Source organism: Pseudorca crassidens, chromosome 9 (assembly GCF_039906515.1).
Source record: "Pseudorca crassidens isolate mPseCra1 chromosome 9, mPseCra1.hap1, whole genome shotgun sequence".
Lineage (NCBI taxonomy): Eukaryota > Metazoa > Chordata > Mammalia > Artiodactyla > Delphinidae > Pseudorca > Pseudorca crassidens.
This window is the reverse complement of record NC_090304.1, coordinates 70,361,219-70,386,123: the sequence shown is the minus strand read 5'-3', so window position 1 is coordinate 70,386,123 and position 24,905 is coordinate 70,361,219. Positions and strand designations below refer to the sequence as shown.

The 24,905-nt window shown below is 38.8% G+C and overlaps 1 protein-coding gene and 1 pseudogene across 13 annotated transcripts in view; both read right to left on the bottom strand.

Annotated features, from left to right (window-relative positions):
* CEP295 (centrosomal protein 295) overlaps positions 1 to 12,763 on the bottom strand; it is a 48,305-nt gene extending 35,542 nt beyond the window's left edge. For 8 of the 13 annotated variants that reach the window (XR_010946236.1, XM_067750705.1, XM_067750703.1 and 5 more), the window contains exons 1-6: positions 12,628 to 12,748; positions 8,593 to 8,732; positions 7,296 to 7,496; positions 6,008 to 6,132; positions 5,207 to 5,300; positions 2,826 to 2,921 (exon numbers count right to left, since the gene is read on the bottom strand). Coding sequence is in view for 11 of the 13 variants with exons in the window: in XM_067750705.1 (XP_067606806.1) it covers positions 2,826 to 2,921; positions 5,207 to 5,300; positions 6,008 to 6,132; positions 7,296 to 7,496; positions 8,593 to 8,709 (633 nt within the window). In the remaining 2 variants the exon portion in view is untranslated. Of the gene's footprint in view, positions 1 to 2,825; positions 2,922 to 5,206; positions 5,301 to 6,007; positions 6,133 to 7,295; positions 7,497 to 8,592; positions 8,733 to 8,815; positions 9,141 to 10,507; positions 10,543 to 12,627 lie in introns of those variants that run through there. The other 5 variants (XM_067750700.1, XM_067750699.1, XM_067750698.1 and 2 more) reach the window with 5 other exon arrangements.
* Positions 12,764 to 17,512: 4,749 nt separating this feature from the next.
* Positions 17,513 to 18,350, bottom strand: LOC137229680 (BOS complex subunit TMEM147 pseudogene; annotated as a pseudogene).
* Positions 18,351 to 24,905: the final 6,555 nt, after the last annotated feature.

Sequence of the window (24,905 nt, the reverse complement as noted above, 5' to 3'; positions counted from 1 at the left end):
AGAGCTAATCAATGAATTTGGTAAAGTTGCAGGATACAAAATTAATGCACAGAAATTTCTTGCATTTCTATATACTAATGATGAAAAATCTGAAAGAGAAATTAAGGAAACACTCCCATTTACCACTGCAACAAAAAGAATAAAATACCTAGGAATAAACCTACCTAGGGAGACAAAAGACCTGCATGCAGAAAACTGTAAGACACTAAATTAAAGATGATACAAACAGATGGAGAGACATACCATGTTCCTGGATTGGAAGAATCAATATTGTGAAAATGAGTATACTACCCAAAGCAATCTACAGATTCAATGCAATCCCTATCAAATTACCAATGGCATTTTTTACAGAACTAGAACAAAAAATCTTAAAATTTGTATGAAGACACAAAAGATCCCAAATAGCCAAAGTGGTCTTGAGGAAAAAAAACAGAGTTGGAGGAATCAGGCTCCCTGACTTCAGACTATACTATAAAGCATCCGTAATCAAGACAATATGGTACTGGCACAAAAACAGAGATATAGATCAGTGGAACAGGATACAAAGTCCAGAGATAAACTCATGCCAACTATGGTCAACTAATCTATGACAAAGGAGGCAAGAATATACAATGGAGAAAAGACAGTCTCTTCAGTAAGTTTTGCTGGGAAAACTGGACAACTACATGTAAAAGAATGAAATTAGAACACTCCCTAACACCATATACAAAAATAAGCTCAAAATGGATGAGAGACTTAAATGTAAGACTGGACACTATAAAACTCTTAGAGGAAAACATAGGAAGAACACTCTTTGACATAAATCACAGCAAGATCTTTTCTGATACACCTCCTAGAATAATGGAAATAAAAAGAAAAATAAAGAAATAGGCCCTAATGAAACTTAAAAGCTTTTGCACAGCAAAGGAAACTACAAAGAAGAAGAAAAAATAACCCTCAGAATGGGAGATAATATTTGCAAATGAATCAATGGTCAAAGGATTAATCTCCAAAATATATAAACAGCTCATGCAGCTCAATATTAAAAAAACAAACAACCCAATCCAAAAATGTGCAGAAGACCTAAATAGACATTTTTCCAAAGACATACAGATGGCCAAGAAGCAGATGAAAAGCTGCTCAACATCATTAATTATTAGAGAAATACAAATCAAAACTACAATGAGGTATTACCTCACACCAGTCAGAATGGCCATCATCAGAAAATCTACAAACAACAAATGTTGGAGAGGGCGTGGAGAAAAGGGAACCCTCTTGCACTGTTGGTGGGAATGTAAATTGTTACAGCCACTATGGAGAACAGTATGGAGGTTCCTTAAAAAACTAAAAATAGAATTACCATATGACCCAGCAATCCCACTACTGGGCATATACCCTGAGAAAACCATAATTCAAAAAGACACATGCACCCCAATGTTCACTGCAGCACTATTTACAATAGCCAGATCATGGAAGCAACCTAAATGCCCATCAACAGACGAATGGATAAAGAAGATGTGGTACATATATACAATGGAATATTACTCAGCCATAAAAAGGAACGAAACTGGGTTATCTGTAGAGACGTGGATGGATCTAGAGACTGTCATACAGAGTGAAGTAAGTCAGAAAGAGAAAAACAAATATCGTATATTAACGCATATATGTGGAACCTAGAAAAATGGTACAGATGAACCAGTTTGCAGGGCAGAAATTGAGACACAGATGTAGAGAACAAACATATGGACACCACAGGGGTAAAGTGGCGGGAGGGTGGGGGTGGTGGGATGAACTGGGAGATTGACATACATACGCTAATACGTATAAAATGGATACCTAATAAGAACCTGCTATATAAAAACATAAATAAAATTCAAGAATTAAAAAAAAAAAGAAGTTAATTCTATGATAATACTCATCTCATGTCTTGACCGAATACTGACCTGCTATTACGGAATTTGTTGAATTCTAACCTCCACATGAATGCTATACTATGAAAGTTTACTTTTCTAGTAGACAGATATATCTAATACGAAAAAAGTGAAAACCCACTGTTACAAAGAAATAGCAATTATAATAAGGAGTGATAATCATTTGTCACTCTTAAGACTGACAATAATTTTTAAACCACAACACTTCATACAGACAAGGGTATGATAAAATGGCCATTTTCATATGTTGTTGATGCTATTTAAAAGGCAATTTAATGATCTGTATTAAATATCTGTTATCAAATGTTATATAGTTTGGAACCTATAATTTCTCTCTAGGAATCTATTCTAAACATACAGTCAGAGCTGTAGACAAAATGTGCAAGATGATTATGTTTGCATTTATGAAGCAAAAAAAACCCACAATAGAATGGTTAAATAAATTCTATAATGAAATATTAAGTAGCTATTAAAAATCATGTTTTGAAAAGTATGTATATATGTTTATACATAAACACTATAACAAATCCATTAATGTATTAACTGCATTACTTTTTGGTGATGGAATCATGGGTGTTTTTCCTAGTTTGCGCCTATGTGTATAGTTTCAAATTTTCACAGAGTATGTATTATTTTTATGTCAAAAAAAGTTTTATGGTAAAAAAAATATATTTTAAAATATAACTGTTTAAGTAGCCAACTCTCCTTTCATGTTAAATCAGCATTCATAATAAACATGACATCGTAAGTCAAAGCATATTTAAAAGTTTTTTTTTTATCACTATTACCCTAATATGGTTGGTAGAGCTTTTCAAATTTTGACATCTGAGAACAATAAACGTAGAACAAAGGTGTAACTCAATTCAATGAACAGAGAAATAATAAAGTGAGCGTCATGAAAAAACAGTCAATCACCTGTTTTGTGTCCACCTCTCTATTAACAAAAGTATAAAGATGATGGTAGGTAGAACTATTGGTTTTCACATTAGAAGTTTTCTTTACTTCAATGTTCTGAAAAATGAAACAGAAAATAGACTGTTAGGTTAAAAGTATTAATTTTCATTTAAAGCAGGATCCAATGAAAAATTAATTTTGTATTTTAATCAGTTATTCATTTTTTTCATGAGATCATGCACTGTATTTCCATTAAGCTGGAATTTAGGTTTAAAAGCCAGATTATATTTCTTTTGTTTTTTAAAATAAAATTATTTTATTTATTTTTATTTTTGGCTGCACTGGGTCTTTGCTGCTGCGTGCGGGCTTCCTCTGATTGCGGCAAGCAGGGGCTAGTCTTCATTGCAGTGCGCAGGTTTCTCATTGTGGTGGCTTCTCTTTTTGGGAGCATGGGCTCTAGGCACGTGGGCTTCAGTAGTTGTGGCACATGGGCTCAGTAGCTGTGGCTCGCGGGCTCTAGAGCGCAAGCTCAGTATTTGTGGTGCACGGGCTTAGTTGCTCCATGGCATGTGGGATCTTCCCGGACCAGGGCTTGAACCTGTGTCTCCTGCATTGACAGGTGGATGCTTAACCACTGTACCACCAGGGAAGCCCCAGATTATATTTCAACAAGAATACTGAATAGGTGATGCTATACAGTTTACTACATGATATTAGGAGGCACATAATGTCAAGGTGCTCTGCTATTATTGATTCTAAGTTTAATCATTTGGTTATGGTGGTTCATAATCACTGATAAGAGAAAGTTCTCTCTTCTTTTGTCTAACAGAAGTAGGCCAATGAATAAATGTAGAAGGGTGATAGATACCTATTTGGTGCCGAAGTATCATTTCCCAGATTACTTGGCAATTGAAAAGAGAAAAATATACCTTTATAATGGAGATCTCTTGTAGTCACATAACCACATCAGACAAATACAGAATATAAGAAACTAGTCTCGTCTATTCAAAAAGTCTGAAATAAAATGTTGGCTAGGGTTGGGGGAGATAATGTTTCACATTGAGAGAGACCAAGAGACAAAGCAAGCAGAAGCAACAGGTAAACCTTGACTGGATCCTGGTACATTTTCTTAGTGTGATGTTGTGGTTGCATAAGAGAATGTCCTTATTCTAGCAGAGGCATGCTGAAGTATACAGGGTGAAATGCAATCTCTACAATCTATATTCAAATGTATACATTTATTCATTCAAATGTATACACAACCATTTGAAATCTACACACAACGCAAAGAGCTGTTCCTTTGTACCCTCCTTTTAACTTCTCTGTATTTTGAAAATTTTCATAATAAAAAGTTGGGAGAAAAAAGCACAACCACACTTTTACATATAATGCATATTTGCCAAATCATTCACACAGACAATATTTTGCTTGCTTTAAAATTCTGACCTTGGCTTGTTAGGAACATTAGGAATTATGACAAAAGTAATCAAAAAAACATGGATAAAATACTGCCTGCCTTTTAACAAGGTACTGAGGGAGTGGCTAAAATTTGCCTTTCCACTTGGATCTTGTTGGATCAAATGTCACATGGCAGATGGCTCAACATAAAAGCAGGAAGGCTGACAAAACCAGAGGCTTAAGACAAGAACATCTGGTACTTAGGCTGATCATACATATATAAAATACACTTGTCTATACAACTAAATTAGATATCCCTGTATGTGTATTTTTTTTTTTACTTCTACTTAACTTTTTTGATAAAAATAACTATGTAATTTTGATAATCATCCAAACTAGCCATTTTAATAACCATAACAAGATAATCTGAACGAGAGGCAAGACCTTTCAAAATTAATTTCTGCTTAATAAGTTAAATGTTTTTTAAAAAAAATAAGCTCCAAATCACAAAATCAAACATTTTACTCCCATAAAGAAACAGGCCTCTCTTATCACTTTACATAATCTTGTGTAAATTTATTAATTTATCTGAACCTAATTTATCTATAAAATGGTAACTATTTACAATAGTCAAATCTTGAATGTAGGAAAGTCTTTAGGGCAAATAATCCTTTTCTTTCCCAATAAAATAAAAAACATTACAGTTTTTCAAACAACAAAAGAAATTTTTGAGACAACTGGGGAAAACTGAACACAGACTGGGTATTGGATTATATTTAGAAAAATATTATATTAGCATTGTGCTTTTTAAAAAGTCCTTAAACATCAGAGATACATACTAAAGTATTCATAGGTAAAATGATATCTAGGATTATTTTTAAATATTCCAGATATGTGTTACCTGTACAGTTAAAAATTAATACAAATGGTATTTTGACCTACACTGAATTCTAATAGTAAAGAAGAATTATTATAACCTAGCTCGAATACTCAAAGTAATTCACCTCAAAAAGAGCTGGAGGAGGAGGTGGCAGACTTGTAATTTTGGCAGATCTCTCTTTTTCCGCAAGCAGTGCTTCTTTTCGAGCTTTTATATGCCTTAAAAAATACAAGATGTCATAAATTAATCTTTCAGATAATATTACAGTACAACTCTTAGGGTTAAGAATATAAAAGCCATTACAATCTCAAGAAATCCTCCAGTCTGATCCCACAGGCTCAATATGCTGTTTAATAAAGAGTCTATACACAATGAACAGGTAAAAAGATGTTTACCAAGTGAAAGAGGTGTATCTAAAGATATAAAGCTCCACAATGGGGAGTGACCCAACAAACACCTAATGTTCTTTAGTTGAGAATAATTTAGAGTAAAAAAACTAGAAATTATCGATAAAGATGGGCCACTGTATAAAATGACTACTGCTGACTAGTAACATGCTCTTTCATTTTTACAACATGCAAAAATCTCATCAATGACTTGCAGAGTCTACAACCTCTTTTAATGTTCATAATTGCACTGACTTTTTTCTTTTTATATCGGAGGCAGACAGATTTTGGTTGACTTGCATTCTAAACTAGTAATACATTTCTCCAGAAACTTAGTAATTGCCACTACAGTCAGACTAGAAGAGAAAGCTCATTTGTTAGTATGTTCATCTAAGCAACCACTCCCCCACTGCATTATTTTAAACCAAGTTTAACAAACACAATGGATATACTGACTTTTAAAAAGTATCCAATGTACCCTTTACTTCCAGCCACATCAGTTTCAGTGGAGAATATGGTAAAAATCACTATTACTTTACCAGGTTTTTTGTTTCATTAACATTTCTTTTTGATTTTTCTGTACTTTCAGGGCCTCTTTATGCCTCATTTCTGCTTTTTTTTTTCTTTCTGCTGCCCGGTGTGCCAGAGCATTTAAATCAGGCTCCTAAAAACAAATATTACTTAAAATGTCATGTTAAACAGGATTAAAATGTCAAATATATGATAATATGGGTGGTACCCAGTAAGGGCAAAAATCATGACGGTGTATTCAAATGAAACACTGCACTAAAGCACAAAATTAATGATGGCATAAATAAAGCTACAAAAATCTGATGTCAGAACTTATGGCTATTACTAAAAAACACAAACTAAAACCAGGGACCAAGAATATTTTGATTGCCACATTCTTTAAAGAGTTCTCTTATTCCCTAAAAGTTTGGTAACAAAGACGTGCCTTCTTTGGAACCCAGCTTGTTTATTTTGTGTGACTACCTCTGGGACCACAATCTAGCATTTTCCAACCATAAAGCACAATAAACAACAAAATAAGGTCAGAGAGCAGTCTTAAATACTGAGTTAAGTTCTACTTTGCCTTTGTGAAAGTCATCAAAGAATTTTTACTGTCTGTGAATGAACTCAAGTGTATACACACTCCACTACCCGTTTTGGAGGTACGAGGAATAATGAATGATAATGAAAATGAAACCAGAAATCTGAATTCACTCCACTGAATCTGTCCAAAATCCTTGAAATGAATAACAACTTCTAATTCTGAAGGTTATTATTTTATTTACACAGACAGTTAAGGACTGGAAGAGAATAATGTTTGTTTTTTTTTAAATTGAAGTATAGTTGATTTACAACGTTGTGTTAATTTCAGGTATACAGTACAGTGATTCAGTTATATACATATATATATTCTTGTTCAGATTCTTTTCCTTTATAGGTTATTACAAAATACTGAGTATAGTTTCCTGTGCCATCCACTAGGTCATTGTTGGTTATCTATTTTACATATAGTACTGTGTATATATTAATCCCAACTTCCTAATTTATCCCCCCCCCACCTTCCCTCTTTGGTAACCATAAATTTGTTAGAGAATAATGTTAACTTAAACATCACTGGAAACAGATTATTCTTGACATGACTCTTACTAGGAAATGAACCTAACAGAATTCTTAAATTATATTAAATTTACAAAAAAGTTCAGGCTGCCCACAGCAAATTCTATACATGAAAACATTTTTATAAGTGTCTAACAACTGTAATCTGCTTTTAACAAGTATCACTACCACAGGAAGGTAGTCAAATAAGTGCTCACTTACATTTTCTTTGGCTTGTTGATGCCCCTCTCCCATATTTCTTAAACTTGCCAAATACAGTTTTTCCAAGTTCTTTATTTTCTGAGTTTGTGATTCCTCCCATTCTGTCCTTAGTTCTTCTGCCAAACGAGTGAGTTGCTGATTTCTCCTCTGTTTTATATCTTCTCTTATTTGTAAAGCAATATCTCTTTCTTGTTCTCGAACCTGAAGGATGAGTATTTAACACATTTTATGAAAAGAGGCTTCCTTCAACTTTTTTGAAAAGCTATTTGGAAACAGGAACTTAAATGAATTCTCTTTAGGTATTAGCTACATCAATTCTCCTGAATATTCATATTATATTAGATAAGGCCTATTTAAAGCAGAAAATCCAAGTGATGGAGGAAAAATTAAAATCTCAAGACTACTTCTAAAGTTCCATGATTAGCAATTATGTTCCCTCCCCAGAGATCTAATCGGACTGCCATTATCATTCTAATACCATACAAGAGACTAAATTGGTAAGCATGATTCAATAAAATTTATAGCCCAGACAAGTACAGAAAGATCTAGATGAGAATTCCGTATCTGTAATACATCATCCCCAATTCTAGACAGAACGGCACCTAAAATGTTTCACAAAGACTTAACTACGTAACTCTAAAAAGACTCCTAAAGACGAAGAATAGACAACTTCTGAATAAATTTATTTCAGTAGCTAATTATCTTTGAAGAAGTAAATCTTCCTCAAAGTCATTCAAATATTCTTGCTCGAATCTTCATCAGTTACATATGATTTTTAAAATGAACTATTTTCAGCAATGGGGTTGGGATGTTGGCCTATGTTTTTGTATTGATTCATAGGTTTTTTTGTTTGGGTTTTTTTTGTTTTTGGGTTTTTTTTTTTTGCCTTTATGTCAGATGATGTATTCTGCAAATTTATTGGGGGAAGATCTTGGGAAATAAGTATTGCATATATACATTTTATATATATATATATACACACACACACACACATATACATATATATAAAGAAAAAAGAAAAGAAAAATATTGCTAAATATTTAATAATCTCAAAAAATGAACTATTTCCTAATAATTACTGAGTCAGTCCTTATCCTCAAACTCTTCTTCAATATATTTACTGTTTCATCATACTTTTCAAATGTTCCAAAACTAGTTAATACGCAAGAACCAGGGCTCTTGTCCAGCCAGAAAAGACTGTTAAATGTGACATTTTATTTAAAACACTCTAATGTAAAAAATACTGATAATTTGGGGAAGACAAAGAATTTGACACTATGTTCCAAATAAATCTTACCTGTAGCAATCTTAGTTTTCGTCTTCTTTCATAATCTTCCTTTAAAATGAAGGCTTCCTCATTAGGACTCAATCTCAGCTTGCCAGCGGCATTCACCACCTTTCTCTTCATTTTCATGTAGTACTTTAAATATGAAGGTTCTAATTTTTAAAAAATATATATCTATTAAAGTAGGGCAGCAAAGATTAGAATAATTTTTAAAATTCATATTAATATTTTTTACCATTTAAAGGGCTGTGTACTTGCAAATAAAATAGTTTGGGTAAACTAAGTCCAACTTATTTACAAATAGCAATTTGTTTGTTGGCTGCATCAGGTCTTAGTTGCAGCACATGGGATATTTCGTTGCAGTGTGAGGGCTCTTTGTTGTGCCGTGCGGGCTTATCTCTAGTTGTAGTGCACAGGCTCCAGAGAGTGAGGGCTCAGCAGGTGTCGTGCAAGGGCTCTGTAGTTGTGGCGCGCAGGCTCAGTAATTGCAGCACGTGGGCTTGTTGCAACGCAGCATGTGGGATCCTAGTTCCCCGACCAGGGATCGAACCTGGGCCCCCCTGCAGAGTCCTAACCACTGGACCACCAGGGAATTCCCTTTCCGAAGCTTAAGCACCACTTATCCTTGAAGCTGCCCTCCAGTGATTCTTGTTCCACCCACCTACCACTCATTCCTGACTTGCCCACCTGTAATGAATATTACCTTCACATTCATATGGGGACTAACCTTATGCTATCTTGGTATCACCTTCCTCTCGTTTTTCATCAATTACAGCTTGCCCTTTCTAGTTAGATTAAACAATTAAAGGACCGAGGCTCTAGTTTTTTTTTAGTTTTAGTATTCAAATTAAAATAATAACAATGAATAACAACTACCAGGCATTATTTCACACGCTGTGGATAGATACTGCTTTCACTCAGGTGTAAAAACAGCAGCCAGAAGAAGCTGGGGTTATCTAATAGCAACTAATACTTTCTCAATGAATTTTCCACCAAAATGTAAGCTCAATGCGGGCAGGAATGATCTTATTCATGGTTTTATGTGCATAGCCTAAAAACAGTGCCTTGCATGTAAGCAGGTCCTTCAGTGTGTTGACTGAATGAATGAATGACTCATTCAATGAGTTAATTCATGTAAAGTGCTACATACATATATGTGGTCACTGTTACAATCTGATGCCAAAAAAGGAGTAATCTTTTCCAGTGCATCCCACTCAGCTGATACTCATAAGGCTTTGGTAATGTATGCACAAAACTTTGGAAAAGTGCCAATTGTTCTCTTTATTTTAGACAAGAAGAAACAAAGGCCTCTTAAGTTAAAGGACTTGACCCAAGTGACAATATCTACTGGCAGAACCAAGGGAAGATCCCGTTTTCTTACTCCATATGGCTCCTAACTTTCTGAAATGCTAAAATATATAGAGTGAGGAAAATTCTGTTTAAGCCAGTATATTCTGCGAGTGGGGACTGAAAAACAGGTAAGAACTAAACAAAGAAGAAAAAATTGAGCAAGATTAAATTGTCTTCACAATGCATCTTTATTCATTTGTCTGAAGGTCTCTGAAAAATCACTCATATTCAAACTATTAAAACTAATTTCTGGTAAGTCCCACATAGTACCAAAGGAGAAAAAAGCAAAAAAGAGACATATTATAAAATTCCATTTACATGAAATTCAAAAACAAGGAAGACCAATCCATGATGAAAGAGGTTAAAATAGGGGTCAGTCATCTTTCTGAGACTACTGAGAAGGAGGGGGCACAAAGGAGCCTGCTGGAGTACTAGAAATATTCCATATTTTAATCCGTATGATGATTTTACACAAGTGTAACAGGTATATACATATGTAAGGATTCCTCAAACAGTACACTTAGGTTTGTGTATTTAATTCTAAGTTAAACCTCAACGAAAAAGAAAAAAACTTAACTTTTCAGTGTTTTGAGTATCCATCCATTTCATTTCCTAGAGGATTACAGGAAAACATAATACACTTGTTATTTTTACCTCCTAACATGTGATAGAATAACTGTTTTCTTTTGTATATCATTTTCTTAATTTTTGAACTTATTTGGAAATAATCTGACTTAGAATTCCCAGCTTCTCTAAATGTCAACCGTAGTACAATGACCAAAACCAGGAAATTAACACTAGCACAATACTTTTAACTAATCTACAGACAGTATTCAAATTTCATCAATTATCCCACTGAGGTCCATTTTCTGGACCAGGACCCAAGCCAAGGGAAACATATCCTTTGACTGTTGTGTTACTCTGGGTCCTGCAAGATGCCAAGATAGGATGAAACCCACAAAGATTTTATTAGGGGAAATTCTGTGTGAGGGAAAATGGGGAGGGAGCTGGTAAAAGATGGGAGCATTTCAGACTTCCATGAAAGTCAGACACTGAGTGAAGGAGGAAGGGAAAGTTGGATAGATGCCTCTTAGACTGCCATGCAGTCTAAGGAAGGTTCCGCAAGACTTCTGGGGAGTCCTTAAGCCAGCATCCCTTTTGTCTTAGGAACGGGCCTGCCTTCACATCCACACCAGGCTCAGTCATTAACTAGGAGCAGTCCATAGAAGGCATCCATGCAAACAGACTTCAGAACACCGGGGCTGAGGGTCTATGAATTACGTTCTAATGGCTGCCAAGGTTGTTTTGCCTCCTTCAACTCCTCTAATCTGAGACCTTCCTCAGTCTGTTTTTTTTTTCCCCCTCAAGATCTTGACATTTTTAAAAGATGCCAGTTATTTTGCAGACTGTCCCTCAATGTGGATGTGTTTAATCCCTTCTTGTGTTTGGACTAAGGTTATGCATTTTTGCCAAGACCACTGCAGAAGTCACTAGGCACCCTTCTCAGTGCATCACACCAGGAGGTAAGTGATGTTAACATGATGCAAATTTTGATCACTTGATGAAGGAGGTGTCTAACAGGTTTATCCACTGTAGATACTACTTTTCCTTTTTAAGTATTTGGTGGAGATAGTTGAGGCTATATAAATATCATGTTCCTCACCATACTTCTACCAACTGAGTTTAGTATCCATTGATGACTGCCTGAAACAATTACTAAGGCATTTGTCAAAAGGTATTCTCTATTTCCATTATTCCTTCTACACTTACCAACTGGAATCCTACTGTAAGAAAGAGTTTCCCCCATCCCTCACTTTAGTATTTATTCATATCAATATGGATTTTCAAATTGTATGTATTCTAACTGACAAATAATAAAGGTGATGCTACTTATCTTGCAAGACTTTGTCCTGAGGATTAAATGGCAGCTGGCACATCGTAATCACATATACCAGACTTAGAAGATCTGGGTTCAAGGCCCAACACTACCACTTTAAAGAAGAAAGACCCTTAAGTCACTTTGATCTCGTTTCCTTAAACTATATAAGGGGAATCACAATATCGTGTCCAACAGGTTGTTCTGATGATTATGTGACTTAACGAATATAAACTGCCAAATATTTTCTAAATATTAAAGATTCAAAATTCCCCACTGTTGTAAAAGCTCGGGTTTGTGGCAGGACTTAATATCTAAGAAATTAAAGGTGAGAGACACCGAGAAAGAGTACGCTCTCCGCATGAAACAATTCCAGGCAGTGCTCTTAAACGGCTACCAGGATTGAGGCCACTCCGCAGGTGACCGGGGGGCAGGGTGGGCAGGACGCAGCCAGAAGCATTCACAGTAGCGACCGCGAAGGCCCTCCCGGCCGCCTTGACTTGGAAGCTCAGGGACCCCGCGAGACCCGATCCCGGGAGGAGGCGCAAAGCCACCCGCGCCAAAGGCCCCGGAGTGACCTCTCGCACGAAGCAGGCGGGTCTGGGTCGGGACGCGCGTGCCCGCTGCGCCGGCGCCCCTCCCGGCCGCCTGCCCGACCCCAGCCCGACCCCAGCCGGGGCCCGCGGCCCGCCGAGGCCGGAGAACCGCGGGCCGTGCTGCGTGCGCGGCACCCCCTTCATCCAAAGCACACTCCCGGTTCCCGGCCTCGGGGAGTCGTGCACGCCCACGGCCGCGAAGGAGCCGGCGCGGCCGTCACTCACCCGGGAAACGGGACCCCGGACTCAGGAACCGCGGCTCAGACAGAGAAGGTCTCGGCGTCTGCCACACACCAGCCTCCCAACAGCCGTTTGTGCGCCTGCGTGGCGGCCATCGCCGAGCTCTCGTCACTTCCGTCATTCAAACCGCCCGCCAATGGCGCGGCGGAACCGCGGGAACCCGCCTCGTCCCGCCTCCTCCGGGGGCCGCCGGGATTGCCGCGCCGGAAAGCCCGCTCCCTGCGCACGCGCACGCGCAGGCCCTCCATCGGCCCGGTAATTTCTCACACCGGGGGCGGCTCACGGGTTTTACCTCACCTCTCACAACGTGCTCATTTTGCAGATCGCGAACAGAGGTCCGGAAAGGGGAACACGTTTACCCAGAGCCATGAGGGTGACGTTAGTCTTTAGTGCCATCATGAAGATTCCTTGGGATACGCATCCTTTTGTGTACTGGCTGTGCAATTCATGTGGTACTATTACAGTGCAGTTATTTATTTATTTTTTTAAATTTTATTGAACTATGGTTGATTTATAATGTGTTAATTTCTTCTGTACAGCAAAGTGACTCAGTTATTCACATATATTCTTTGTCGTTTTCTTTTCCGTTATGCTTTGTCACAGGATATTGAATATAGTTCCCTGTGCTATACAGTAGGACCTGTTGTTTATCCATCCTATATATAATAGTTTGTCTCTGCTAATCCCAGATTTCCATTCATTCCCTCCCCTACCCTGCCCCCCCCAACCACTAGTCTGTTCTCTATGTCTGTGAGTCTGTTTTTGTTTAGTAGATACGTTGATTTTGCAGTTATTTTCTGATAGCTTTCAACTCGTGCAACAGTGAACCGTATCATGATACTCTGTGCCTCCAGAGGTCTGCCACACCTAGAACATGTCAAGGATTTATCTGCTGTAAATAACGGAGAGTCAGAAAGGGGGCACCTATTGGCACCTATTCTGTGCCAAGTACAGTGTGCTAGGTGCAGGGGAGACAAGGGTGAATGGATTATGACCCCATCCTAGATTTTGTCTAGAGGGTGAAACATGCCAGGGATCAAAGAATTGGAAAATGGGGAGTGGGGGAGAGGGAAGTTGCTGATATGATCAGATCTGGCTTCACTGTGGAGAAGAAGTCAGAGGAAGTTAAGACTGAAGCCAAGGCAGGGAAGCCAATTAGGATTCTGCTGCAGGAAGTGAAAGATGATCACAATAAGAATGGATAAGTGGATAGATTTAAGAGGCAAATAGGAGGTCAGACATCGGGAGTTGATGGTTATCTGGTTATGGAAGGCAAAAAAGAGGGAGAAATCAATGGTGATGCCCAAGTTCCATATTTAGCAACTGAGTGGATGGGGATAACATTCTCCTAGAACACACAGGAAGAGGATCAGGTTTGGGAAGGGAAAATGAGTTAAGTTTTGAACATTTTAAATTTGAGCCGTTTCTGGGATATCTTGGAAAAAGAATGAATTCCAGAAATATTTAGGTGGCAAAATAAGCAGTACTTGACAAACAATTGCTTGTGAGTTTAAAGGAAAAGGGAGAGTGAAATTAACTCACGGTCATTGGCTTGAGGAGCACTATTACGGTGCTGCCAGTAACCAAGGGAGGAGTCAGAAGTGGGAGTCAGTTTAGTGGGCAAGGTGATGAGCTCAGCTCTGGACATGTTGGGCTTCATGTGCCTGTGGAATGACGTGCAGCAAGAAGAGGAATACAATGGTAGACAGCCCACAGAACTGGGCTAGCGTATAGACTCAGGTTTCATTTCCATATGAGTTATAACCAAAACTATAAAAGTGGATGAGATCATTTAGGGAGAATTTGCAGAATGAGAAGAGCAATGAACTAAGGACCAAACTCTGAGGAACACCAAGACTTAAAGGAATTGGAGAAAGGAACTGTCAAGTACACAAAGAAGAAATAGTGTGGGGACTTCCGTTGTGGCACAGTGGATAAGACTCTGCTCTCCCAATGTAGGGGGCCCAGGTTCGATCCCTGGTCAGGGAACTAGATCCCACAAGCATCTTGCAACTAAGAGTTTGTATGCCACAACTAAGGACTCCATGTGCTGCAACTAAGGAGCCTCCCTGCCACAACTAAGACCCAGTGCAACCAAATAAATAAAATTTTTAAAATATCAAGAAAGAAGAGAAACCATTATGTTAAAAAAAAGAGGAAGAAGATGAAGAAGAAATAGTGTGATCCAACTTGGTTTTACAGACAGAGAAATTCAGTGACCTGGCCAAGAGCACATGTAAGGGAAGGGTACAACCAAGACTAGAGTTCATGTATTTATCCCAAATACTGGGGTTCTTCCTCCCTGCTTCCCTATCCATTTCCTGTCACATTTATCTTAATGAATAGCTGTATTTATTCTAAACATACCTCTTCAACATCCTCAACACAGATTCATAGATACTCTCCCACACCCAACAAAAGGTGTGCCCATTATTTCATGCCTTGGGCTAGTTTTAGTGCCCACCATGTTTTCCAGGAGCACCCTGCACATTCCCCATCATGGCACTTATCAATTCTTATTGAAATGACCTGTTTATTAGGCACTCTGTTGATTAGACTCTGAATTCTTCAAGAACCAGGAGTGCATTTTGTTCAGTTGCCTGCCACATAGAGCTTCTCAAATGTTGGTTGAATGAATGAATAAATGAATGAATTATATGCATCACTTCCTCTACCTCCATCCTGGGCAGAAATCTTACAATTGAACGTTTTGAATTACGACTTGTTATGGTTTTAATAGGAGGCACTGAGGAATCAAAGAAAGCCCAGTGGGCCTAGAGTCAGAGTGTTTGGTTTAGCATCATAACTCTGAGACTTTCCAGCTGTAGGACACTAAGCCAATGAGCCTTAGTTTCTAGTTTGATTCTCTACTGTTGCCAACCAAGCCAACCCAGAATGTCCAGAATGGCTCACTCATTATGACTAGCAGTTGATCCTGATTGTCATTTGAAAGCTTAGCTGCAACTGTTGACTGAAGTGCCTTCATGAGCCCCTTCCATGTGGATTGGACTTCTTACTAGCTGAGTTTCAAGAGGGTGTCCAAAGAATAAGTTATTTCCAGGGCAAGAAAGTGAAAACTGCGAGTCCTTTTAAAGGCAAGGCTGAGAAATAGTTATAGTAAGTTATGCCACAGTGTACTGATTAAATTTCATAGGGCCAGCCCAAATTCAAGTGAAGGGGAAACGAAAGCCATCTCTCAATGAAGTGACAAAAAAATCTGCGGCCATCTTTAATTCACCACCGTTTCCTTAGTAATACTTGACCAGCCCTCTTCACAGGCTGGTTGTGAGACTCAAAGGCATGAATCAAAGAGAGCACTTATAGGGTTTCCCTGGTGGCACAGTGGTTGAGAGTCCCCCTGCCGATGAAGGGGACACGGGTTCGTGCCCCGGTCCGGGAAGATCCCTACGTGCCGCGGAGCGGCTGGGCCTGTGAGCCACGGCGGCAGAGCCTGCGCGTCTGGAGCCTGTGCTCCGCAACGGGAGAAGCCACAACAGTGAGAGGCCCGCGTACAGCAAAAAAGAAAAAAAAAAAAAAGAGCACTTACAAACTCCAAAACCATGTTAGATACATTAGCAGCTATTTTATATATAGGAAACTTCCTCTCCTGTTCTCATACAGACCCAGCCCTCCAGGCCACAGGGGTAGGCATGTGACCCAGACTGGGCAAATCACAGTTCTCTATCTCCCTTGCCATTGAGATTGACCCAAGGATAGGAACATAATCTAAATTGGGTCAATCAGAGTCTTTCACAGGAATTTTCTTACTGGAGTCAGCAGGATGAATATTTAACTCTCTGAGCTCATGTTATGATATGAAGCTGGAGATTCCCCAGCAAGATTTCCCACCATGTGGTCACCCACAAGCTGGTCTGAAAGAATAAGTTTGACAGTCAGCCAGGAACACAGAGAGAGAATCCTGACAGTTGTCAAGTGCCTGGATCCAGCCATCCCTGATGTGAGCTCTTTCTAAAGCTTACTGGTAGGAGCCATTAAGTTCTCCCTGACCTTTTACTTAAGCTGCTTTGAATGGGAGTTTCTCTTATTTTTGAAAATTGAAAGAGGCTGTAGGTTTACATTTAAATTCTCACAGGCAAACGACATCTGGGCATCTTGGGAAATAGCATAGAATCAAAGTTAAGATATTGGACCTACAGTCCAACTGCCTGGGCTTAAATTTCTGGCTTAGCAACTCTGTGACCTTGAGTTAGTTCCTCAACCTCCTGAGAAGTCAGTTTTCTCATCTTTAAAAGGGATGTAGTAAAAGTACTCAGAAGGTTGTGAGGTTTAAAACTCCTAAGACAATGCTTAGCACAAAGCATGCCATAAATGTTCTTTTGTGGCTTTTATTTTAATACATTCATCTCAGACTGCAGGAGGCAAAACCAAAACCAAACCAAACCAAACAAAAAAACCTTTGAAATGTGTTTATTAGTGTTTGGGGTTTAATTTTTTTCCTATATATATACATATATATATTTATTACAGTCGCATTATCCAACTTAGGTTGTTTCCATATCTTTGCTGTTGTAAGTAATGTTGGAATGAACATGGGTGCAGATATCTTTTCACATTCCTGTTTTTGTTTCCTAGGTTATTACAAGATATTGAATATAGTCAGGGTTTAATTTTTAATTAGGTCCTTTTGTATTTTGTTGGCTTAGGGATAGGTATATAGGTTTAGCTTCTAGTGTTGTTACCCCACTAGGAATGAACATTAATAAGCAATGATCAAGAGGAAGAGTTTCCCCTAGGCAGTAACAACATTAGTGTGACTGGTCGCTATGCAGTGCTGCCCCTTAAAAAGCAATGGAAGCCGTTCAGGATTGGAGCAGTTTAAGATGTTTCTCTGATGGTAACAGTTTCACTGTTTTCTTTTTTTCCCAAATACTGTTTACTTCACTGAAACCTGGAGACAGGGAAAAGGTACGTGAAAGTCTGGGCCACCAAGCCTAGGATTGCACGTTGACAACAGCGACATACAGGGCCAGGGTGCTGAGGGCCAGCAGCTCCGTCACCACCGCTCGGTCCAGAAGTGCCATCCAGCTGTCCAGGGAACACAGATGGATGAAGGTCTCCATGACGAAGGCCTTGTAGACGCTAAGGAAGGAACATCAGTAGGAGGACTGCTGGCCGGAAAGTGTGGTACAGGTCGTAGCGTGTTATCATCCACACCTGGGCAGATGCGACGATGTAATGGACCAGACTGATGTTGGAGTCAATGCTCATCTGGATGTATTTCCAGTCAAACTCAATGCCCCGAGCTCCAACCCAGAGAGGGATGCAGCGGGACATAATGAGCTCGACGGTGGCCCAACCCAGGGCAGCAACCATGATCTTGTATTCCCCCTTGCCGGCATTCCGGGACATGACAAGGTTTAGGCCCATCAGGTCTGCCACATCCACGCTGGCCTTCATGAACTCCCCAATGAAGTCATAGATGCCGCCTTCCCAGGTGGGAAAGAAAGTGGCCAGGAACAGCATCTTGCACAGCTGCACGAAGAGGTAGGTGACCCCGGCCTGGACGCACTTCCAGAAGGCGTTGTACTCGTACAGGCCGCTGCACTTGTAGGTGATGAAGTAGGGGAGGTAGGCCACGGCAAAGCAGTTACCGAAGTGGAACAGCGTCATGGCGCCGGCCGCCCGGCTCGCCGGAGCGCGCCTCTCTGCCTCGGCGTCCTGGCGCCCGAGCCCAGGCCTGGCGCCCACCGGCCAGTTCCACTGTTTTCTGAGTTCCTTTCATCTTTATCCACATTCAATATGGGAGATTGGCATTAAAGTTGGGGTGGGGGGCCCTCAATAATTCTCATGTATAAAGTCCAGAAGAAAGGGAATCACTGCAAGGAGAGAAGTAATCAAACTTCCATCTGACCATCTGCCAACTAGCCTTTCTCTCTCTCTGGCATAAACACCACAAGAGCTTAACAAGTGATAATATCTCAGAATAATTTACAGCCAGTAACAGAAGTGAGATTAAGAGTGCTCAGCAGGAGATGAAAGATGGGCTGGGAAAGGCTTTTAAAATCTATAAATATTTTTTAAAAAATGTGTGTGGGTAGATCCGGAGGTGGGAGGAATTGGGCCATTTATTTAAGGAGAGTGAGAATTGAGAGGAAAGAATAGGGAAATTAATTTTGTTTCATCTTTTAAATCTTTTTCAGCTAATATGATTTTTATTAATATTACTAATATTTATTAAGCCATGAGGGTGTAAACCATGAGTTACATACTTTAAAAAAAGACAGGGAAGTCTGAATGAAAAGCGGGAAAAAAGGAAATTGTTTACAACCCAGACATGTACACAGCAGTTGAGGAGGATTAGGTGGGCTGGGGAAGAGCTTTGCAGCTGGAGTCAGAAGATGTAGGTTTGGACATCTGCTTGACCAACAGTTAACCTCTCTGAGGCTCCATCTTTATCTATAAAATGGGGATGAAAATACCCAACATTTATTGGGCACTCCATGTGCCAGGGACGCTAATACCTTTCCTATCTTATAGAACAGTTGTAAAGACTACATTTTAAAAAATTAAGTTATAAAAACCAACTAGGAAAGATTGTAAATATCCTACATAAAAACATATACATAACTATAAAAGATCATACTACAATTTGACCACCTGTGCAGACTCCGGGCAGGCAATGTCCACTTTGCAGTTTGTTTGTTACTGCCATTTGACCTGCTTTAACTGATCCAGCCTTTATACAACAAGAATCAGCATTATTTGGTCATAGTGCTCTTCATCCAAAATGATTTCCATTTCCCAATGAATATAACAATAATCTACACCCTTGCCACACAAAGTGTGATCCAAGGACCAGAAGCATTGGCATCACCTGGGAGCTTGTCAGAAATGCAGCCTCTCAGGCTCCATCCCAGGTATGCTGAGGCAGAATCTGCATTTTTACTAGATTTGCAGGCAGTTTATACACACATTAAAGTTTGAGAAACACTGCTTGACACAAAGCCCCATGTGGGGCAAATTTAGGACAGAGTAATTTATTGCCAAATAGGAATAGAAAAGGGGAAATAAATGAATCATAATATGAATAAGTAACAGAGGCAGACCAGGACACTATCTAAAATAGGGGAAGAGAGCCAAAGAAGAAAAAAGGAACAAAAATGATTACAAAAACAACCCAAAAGCAATTAAGAATATGGCAATACATAGATATCTATCAATAATTACTTTAAATATAAGTGGACCAAATGCTACAATCAAAAGATGTAGACTGGCTGAATGGATACAAAACCAGACCCAAATGTATGCTGCCTACAAGAGACTCACTTCAGATCTAAAGACACACACAGGCTAAAAGTGAGGGAATGGGAAAAATATACTACCCCCTAGATCAGGGGTTCCCAACCCCTGGGCCATGGACTGGTACTGGTCCATGGCCTGTTAGGAACTGGGCTGCACAGCAGGGGGTGAGTGGTGGGCGAGTGAGGGAAGTTACATCTGCCGCTCCCCATTGCTCACATTACCACCTAAACCAGACCCCACCCCGTCCGTGGAAATATTGTCTTCCACGAAACTGGTCCCTGGTGCCAAAAAGGTTGGGGACAACTGCCCTACATTTTACTAATACAGACCATGGCCACTTTGTTGTATAGGTTTATGGTGTGGTTGAAAGAGTATACTGGATTTGGAGTTCTTATTCCAGCTCTGCCACTTACGAATTTAGAGTATCAGTCACTCTGAGACTCAATTGCCTTACCTATAAAATGGGGATTATAATATCTATAATTTACATGAAGCATTGAGCACAGAACTGAGAAACCATTGTTCCTTTCATCTCCCTTGATGGAGCATGTCCAGGAGGGTAATAATAGGATGGGTTGGTGTTATCTTTATGATGGATTAGCTCTCACCCAGAAACTTGGGAATGTATCTACATAGTGGGCATCTTAATAAGATGGTAATTGGGAATTCCCTGGTAGTCCAATGGTTAGGACTTGGCGCTTTCACTGCTGTGGCCTGAGTTCAATCACTGGTCAGGGAACTAAGATCCCGCAAGTTGCATGGCGTGCTTCCCCCCAAAGATGGTAATTATCCACTTACAAGCATTTTGGCTATGTTGTATTCATTCATTCATTGACTATTCATTGCGCAACTACTAAGTGCCAACCAAGTACTTTGACTGAGGATACAGTGAGGAACCAGATATTGAGGATATAACAAATGCACAGGACAGATATGATCCTACCCTTGAAAAGGCAGTGCAGACATGTGAACAGCCTCTCACAATACCTCATATTAAGTGCAACAGCCTGCACGTTCCTTGCTGGCTTTTATTCCCAGCTAGTGCCCTGTTTGAGTCTAAAGTGTGGTTGCCACATAAGTGGTGAGCTAGTGAGATGGCCATCAGAAGTCTGTGGGCTTCCTGAGGGCTTAAATTAGCAGAAAGAAGGAAGAAATGACTATTGAGGAGACGATTGATGTGTCTGCTACCCCAGAGATCCAACACATATGGTAAACCCGTTACACTTTCCAGAAAGGAGGAACCCCAGCTATAAATCTTTGGCACCAGGAAGAAGACAGGTGGGGATCTAAGATATTCTAGCAATTTTAAAGGGAACAGAGTATTGATAATATAATGCATATGGTGTCACTGTGTGTAGATGGAGTAAAATATTTATTTAAATGCTTGTAATGTGTTGAAACAGGCATATTGAGGAGAATTCTGCACTTCTATAATACAGCCAAGCACAGCTGAGAGAATTAATTTATGCTTATTGCAATCTCTGTATGGTTAGACTTGTATTTTTCCTCAGCATTCCAGAAAGTGATGACATGGGACAATCTTTCAGCCAGACAGACCTTTATAAGCATTCCTGCCCTGCCTAAAACTTACAGTGGTTCTCTTTACATAATACATCAACCCTAATGTCTCTCTCTTTTTTTAATTTAATTTTATTTATTTTTTTATACAGCAGGTTCTTATTTGTTATCCATGTTATATATATTAGTGTATATATGTGAATCCCAATCTCCCAATTTATCCCACCACCACCCTGGCTCCCCCGCTGCTTTCACCCCTTGGTGTCCATACGTTTGTTCTCTACATCTGTGTCTCAATTTCTGACCTGCAAACCGGTTCATCTGTACCATTTTTCTAGGTTCCACATATATGCTTTAATATACGATATTTGTTTTTCTCTTTCTGACTTACTTCACTCTGTATGACAGTCTCTACATCCATCCACGTCTCTACAAATGACCCAGTTTCGTTCCTTTTTGTGGCTGAGTAATATTCCATTGTATATATGTACCACATCTTCTTTATCCATTCGTCTGTCAATGGGCATTTAGTTTGCTTCCATGACCTGGCTCTTGTAAATAGTGCTGTAATGAACAGTGGGGTGCATGTATCTTTTTGAATTATGGTTTTCTCAGGGTATATATGCAGTAGTGGGATTGCTGGGTCATATGGTAATTCTATTTTTAGTTTTTTAAGGAACCTCCATACTGTTCTCCATAGTGACTGTATCAATTTACATTCCCACCAACAGTGCAACAGGGTTCCCCTTTCTCCACACCCTCTCCAGCATTTGTTGTTTGTAGATTTTCTGATGATGTCCATTCTAACTGGTGTGAGGTGATACCTTATTGTAGTTTTGATTTTCATTTCTCTAATAATTAGTGATGTTGAGCAGCTTTTCATGAGCTTCTTGGTCATCTGAATGTCTTCTTTGGAGAAATGTCTATTTAGGCCTTATGCCCATTTTTGGATTGGGTTGTTTGTTTTTTTTAAATTGAGCTGCATGTGCTGTTTATATATTTTGGAGATTAATCCTTTGTCCGTTGATTCACTTGCAAATATTATCTCCCATTCTGAGGGTTATTTTTTCGTCTTGTTTGTAGTTTCCTTTGCTGTGCAAAAGCTTTTACGTTTCATTAGGGCCCATTTCTCTATTTTTGTTTTTATTTCCATTATTCTAGGAGGTGTATCAGAAAAGATCTTGCTGTGATTTATGTCAAAGAGTGTTCTTCATATGTTTTCCTCTAAGAGTTTTATAGTGTCCAGTCCTACATTTAGGTCTCTCATCCATTTTCAGCTTATTTTTGCATATGGTGTTAGGGAGTGTTCTAATTTCATTCTTTTACATGTAGCTGTCCAATTTTCCCAGCACGATTTACTGAAGAGACTGTCTTTTCTCCATTGTATATCCTTGCCTCCTTTGTCATAGATTAGTTGACCATAGGGGCATGTGTTTGTCTCTGGGCTATTTATCCTGTTCCATTGACCTATATTTCTGTTTTTCTGCCAGTACCATACTCTCTTGGTTACTGTAGCTTTGTAGTATAGTCTGAAGTCATGGAGTCTGATTCCTCCAGCTCTGTTTTTTTCCCTCAAGACTGCTTTGGCTATTCGGGGTCTTTTGTGTCTCCATACAAATTTTAAGATTTTTTGTTCTAGTTCTGTAAAAAATGTCATTGGTAATATGATAGAGATTGCATTGAATCTGTAGATTGCTTTGGGTAGTACCGTCATTTTCACAATACTGATTCTTCCAATCCAAGAACATGGTATGTCTCTCCATCTGTTTATATCATCTGTAATTTCTTTCATCAGTGTCTTATAGTTTTCTGCATACAGGTCTTTTGTCTCCTTAGGTAGGTTTATTCCTAGGTATTTTATTCTTTTGTTGCAATGGTAAATGGGAGTGTTTCCTTAATTTCTCTTTTAGATTTTTCATCATTAGTGTATATGAATGCAGAGATCTCTGTGCATTATTTTGTATACTGCAACTTTACCAAATCCATTGATTAACTCTAGTAGTTTTCTGGTAGCATCTTTAGGATTTTCTATGTATAGTATCATGTCATCTGCAAACAGTGACAGTTTTACTTCTTCTTTTCCCATCTGTATTCCTTTTATTTCTTTTTCTTCTCTGATTGCCATGGATAGGACTTCCAAAGCTATGTTGAGTAACAGTGGCGAGAGTGGACATCCGTGTCTTGTTCCTAATCTTAGAGGAAATGCTTTCAGTTTTTCACCATTGAGAGTGATGTTTGCCGTGCGTTTGTCATATATGGCCTTTGTTATGTTTAGGTAGGTTCCCTCTATGCCCACTTTCTGGAGAGTCTTTATCATAGATGGGTGTTGAATTTTGTCAAAAGCTTTTTCTGCATCTATTGAGATGATCATATGGTTTTTATTCTTCAATTTGTTAATATGGTGTATCACATTGATTGATGTATATTGAAGAATCCTTGCATCCCAGGGATAAATCCCTCTTGATCATGGTGTATGATCCCTTTAATGTGTTGTTGGATTTTGTTTGCTAGTATTTTGTTCAGGGTTTTTGCATCTATATTCATGAGTGATATTGGTCTGTAATTTTCTTTTCTTGTAGTATCTTTATCTGGTTTTGGTATCAGGGTGATGGTGGCCTCATAGAATGAGTTTGGGAGTATCCCTTCCTCTGAAAGTTTTTGGAAGAGTTTGAGAAAGATGGGTGTTAGCTCTTCTCTAAATGTTTGATAGAATTCACCTGTGAAGCCATCTGGTCCTGGACTTTTGTTTATTGGAAGATTTTTAATCACAATTTCAATTTAATTCCTTGTGATTGGTCTGTTCATATTTTCTGTTTCTTCCTGGTTCAGTCTTGGAAGGTTATATTTTTCTAAGAATTTGTCCATTTCTTCCTTGTTGTCCATTTTATTGGCATAGAGTTGCTTGTAGTCGTCTCTTAGTATGCTTTGTATTTCTGTGGTGTCTTTTTTAACTTGTCCTTTTTCATTTCTAATTTTATTGATTTGAGTCCTCTCCCTCTTTTTCTTGATGAGTCTGGCTAATAGTTTATCAATTTTGTTTATCCTCTCCAAGAACCAGGTTTTAGTTTTATTGATCTTTGCTATTGTTTTCTTTGTTTCTATTTCATTTATTTCTGCTCTGATCTTTATGATTTCTTTCTTTCTACTAACTTTGGGTTTTGTTTGTTCTTCATTCTCTAGTTCCTTTAGGTGTGAGGTTAGATTGTTTATTTGAGATTTTTCTTGTTTCTTGAGGTAGGCTTGTATTGCTATAAACTTCCCTCTTAGAACTGCTTTTGCTGCATCCCCACATTTTGGATCATCATGTTTTCATTGTTGTCTGTTTCTAGGTATTTTTTGATTTCCTCTTTGATTTCTTCAGTGATCTCTTGCTTATTTAGTAACACAGTGTTTAGCTCCATGTGTTTGTGTTTTTTATGTTTTTTTCCCCCTGTAATTGATTTCTAATCTCATAGCATTGTGGTCAGAAAAGATGCTTGATA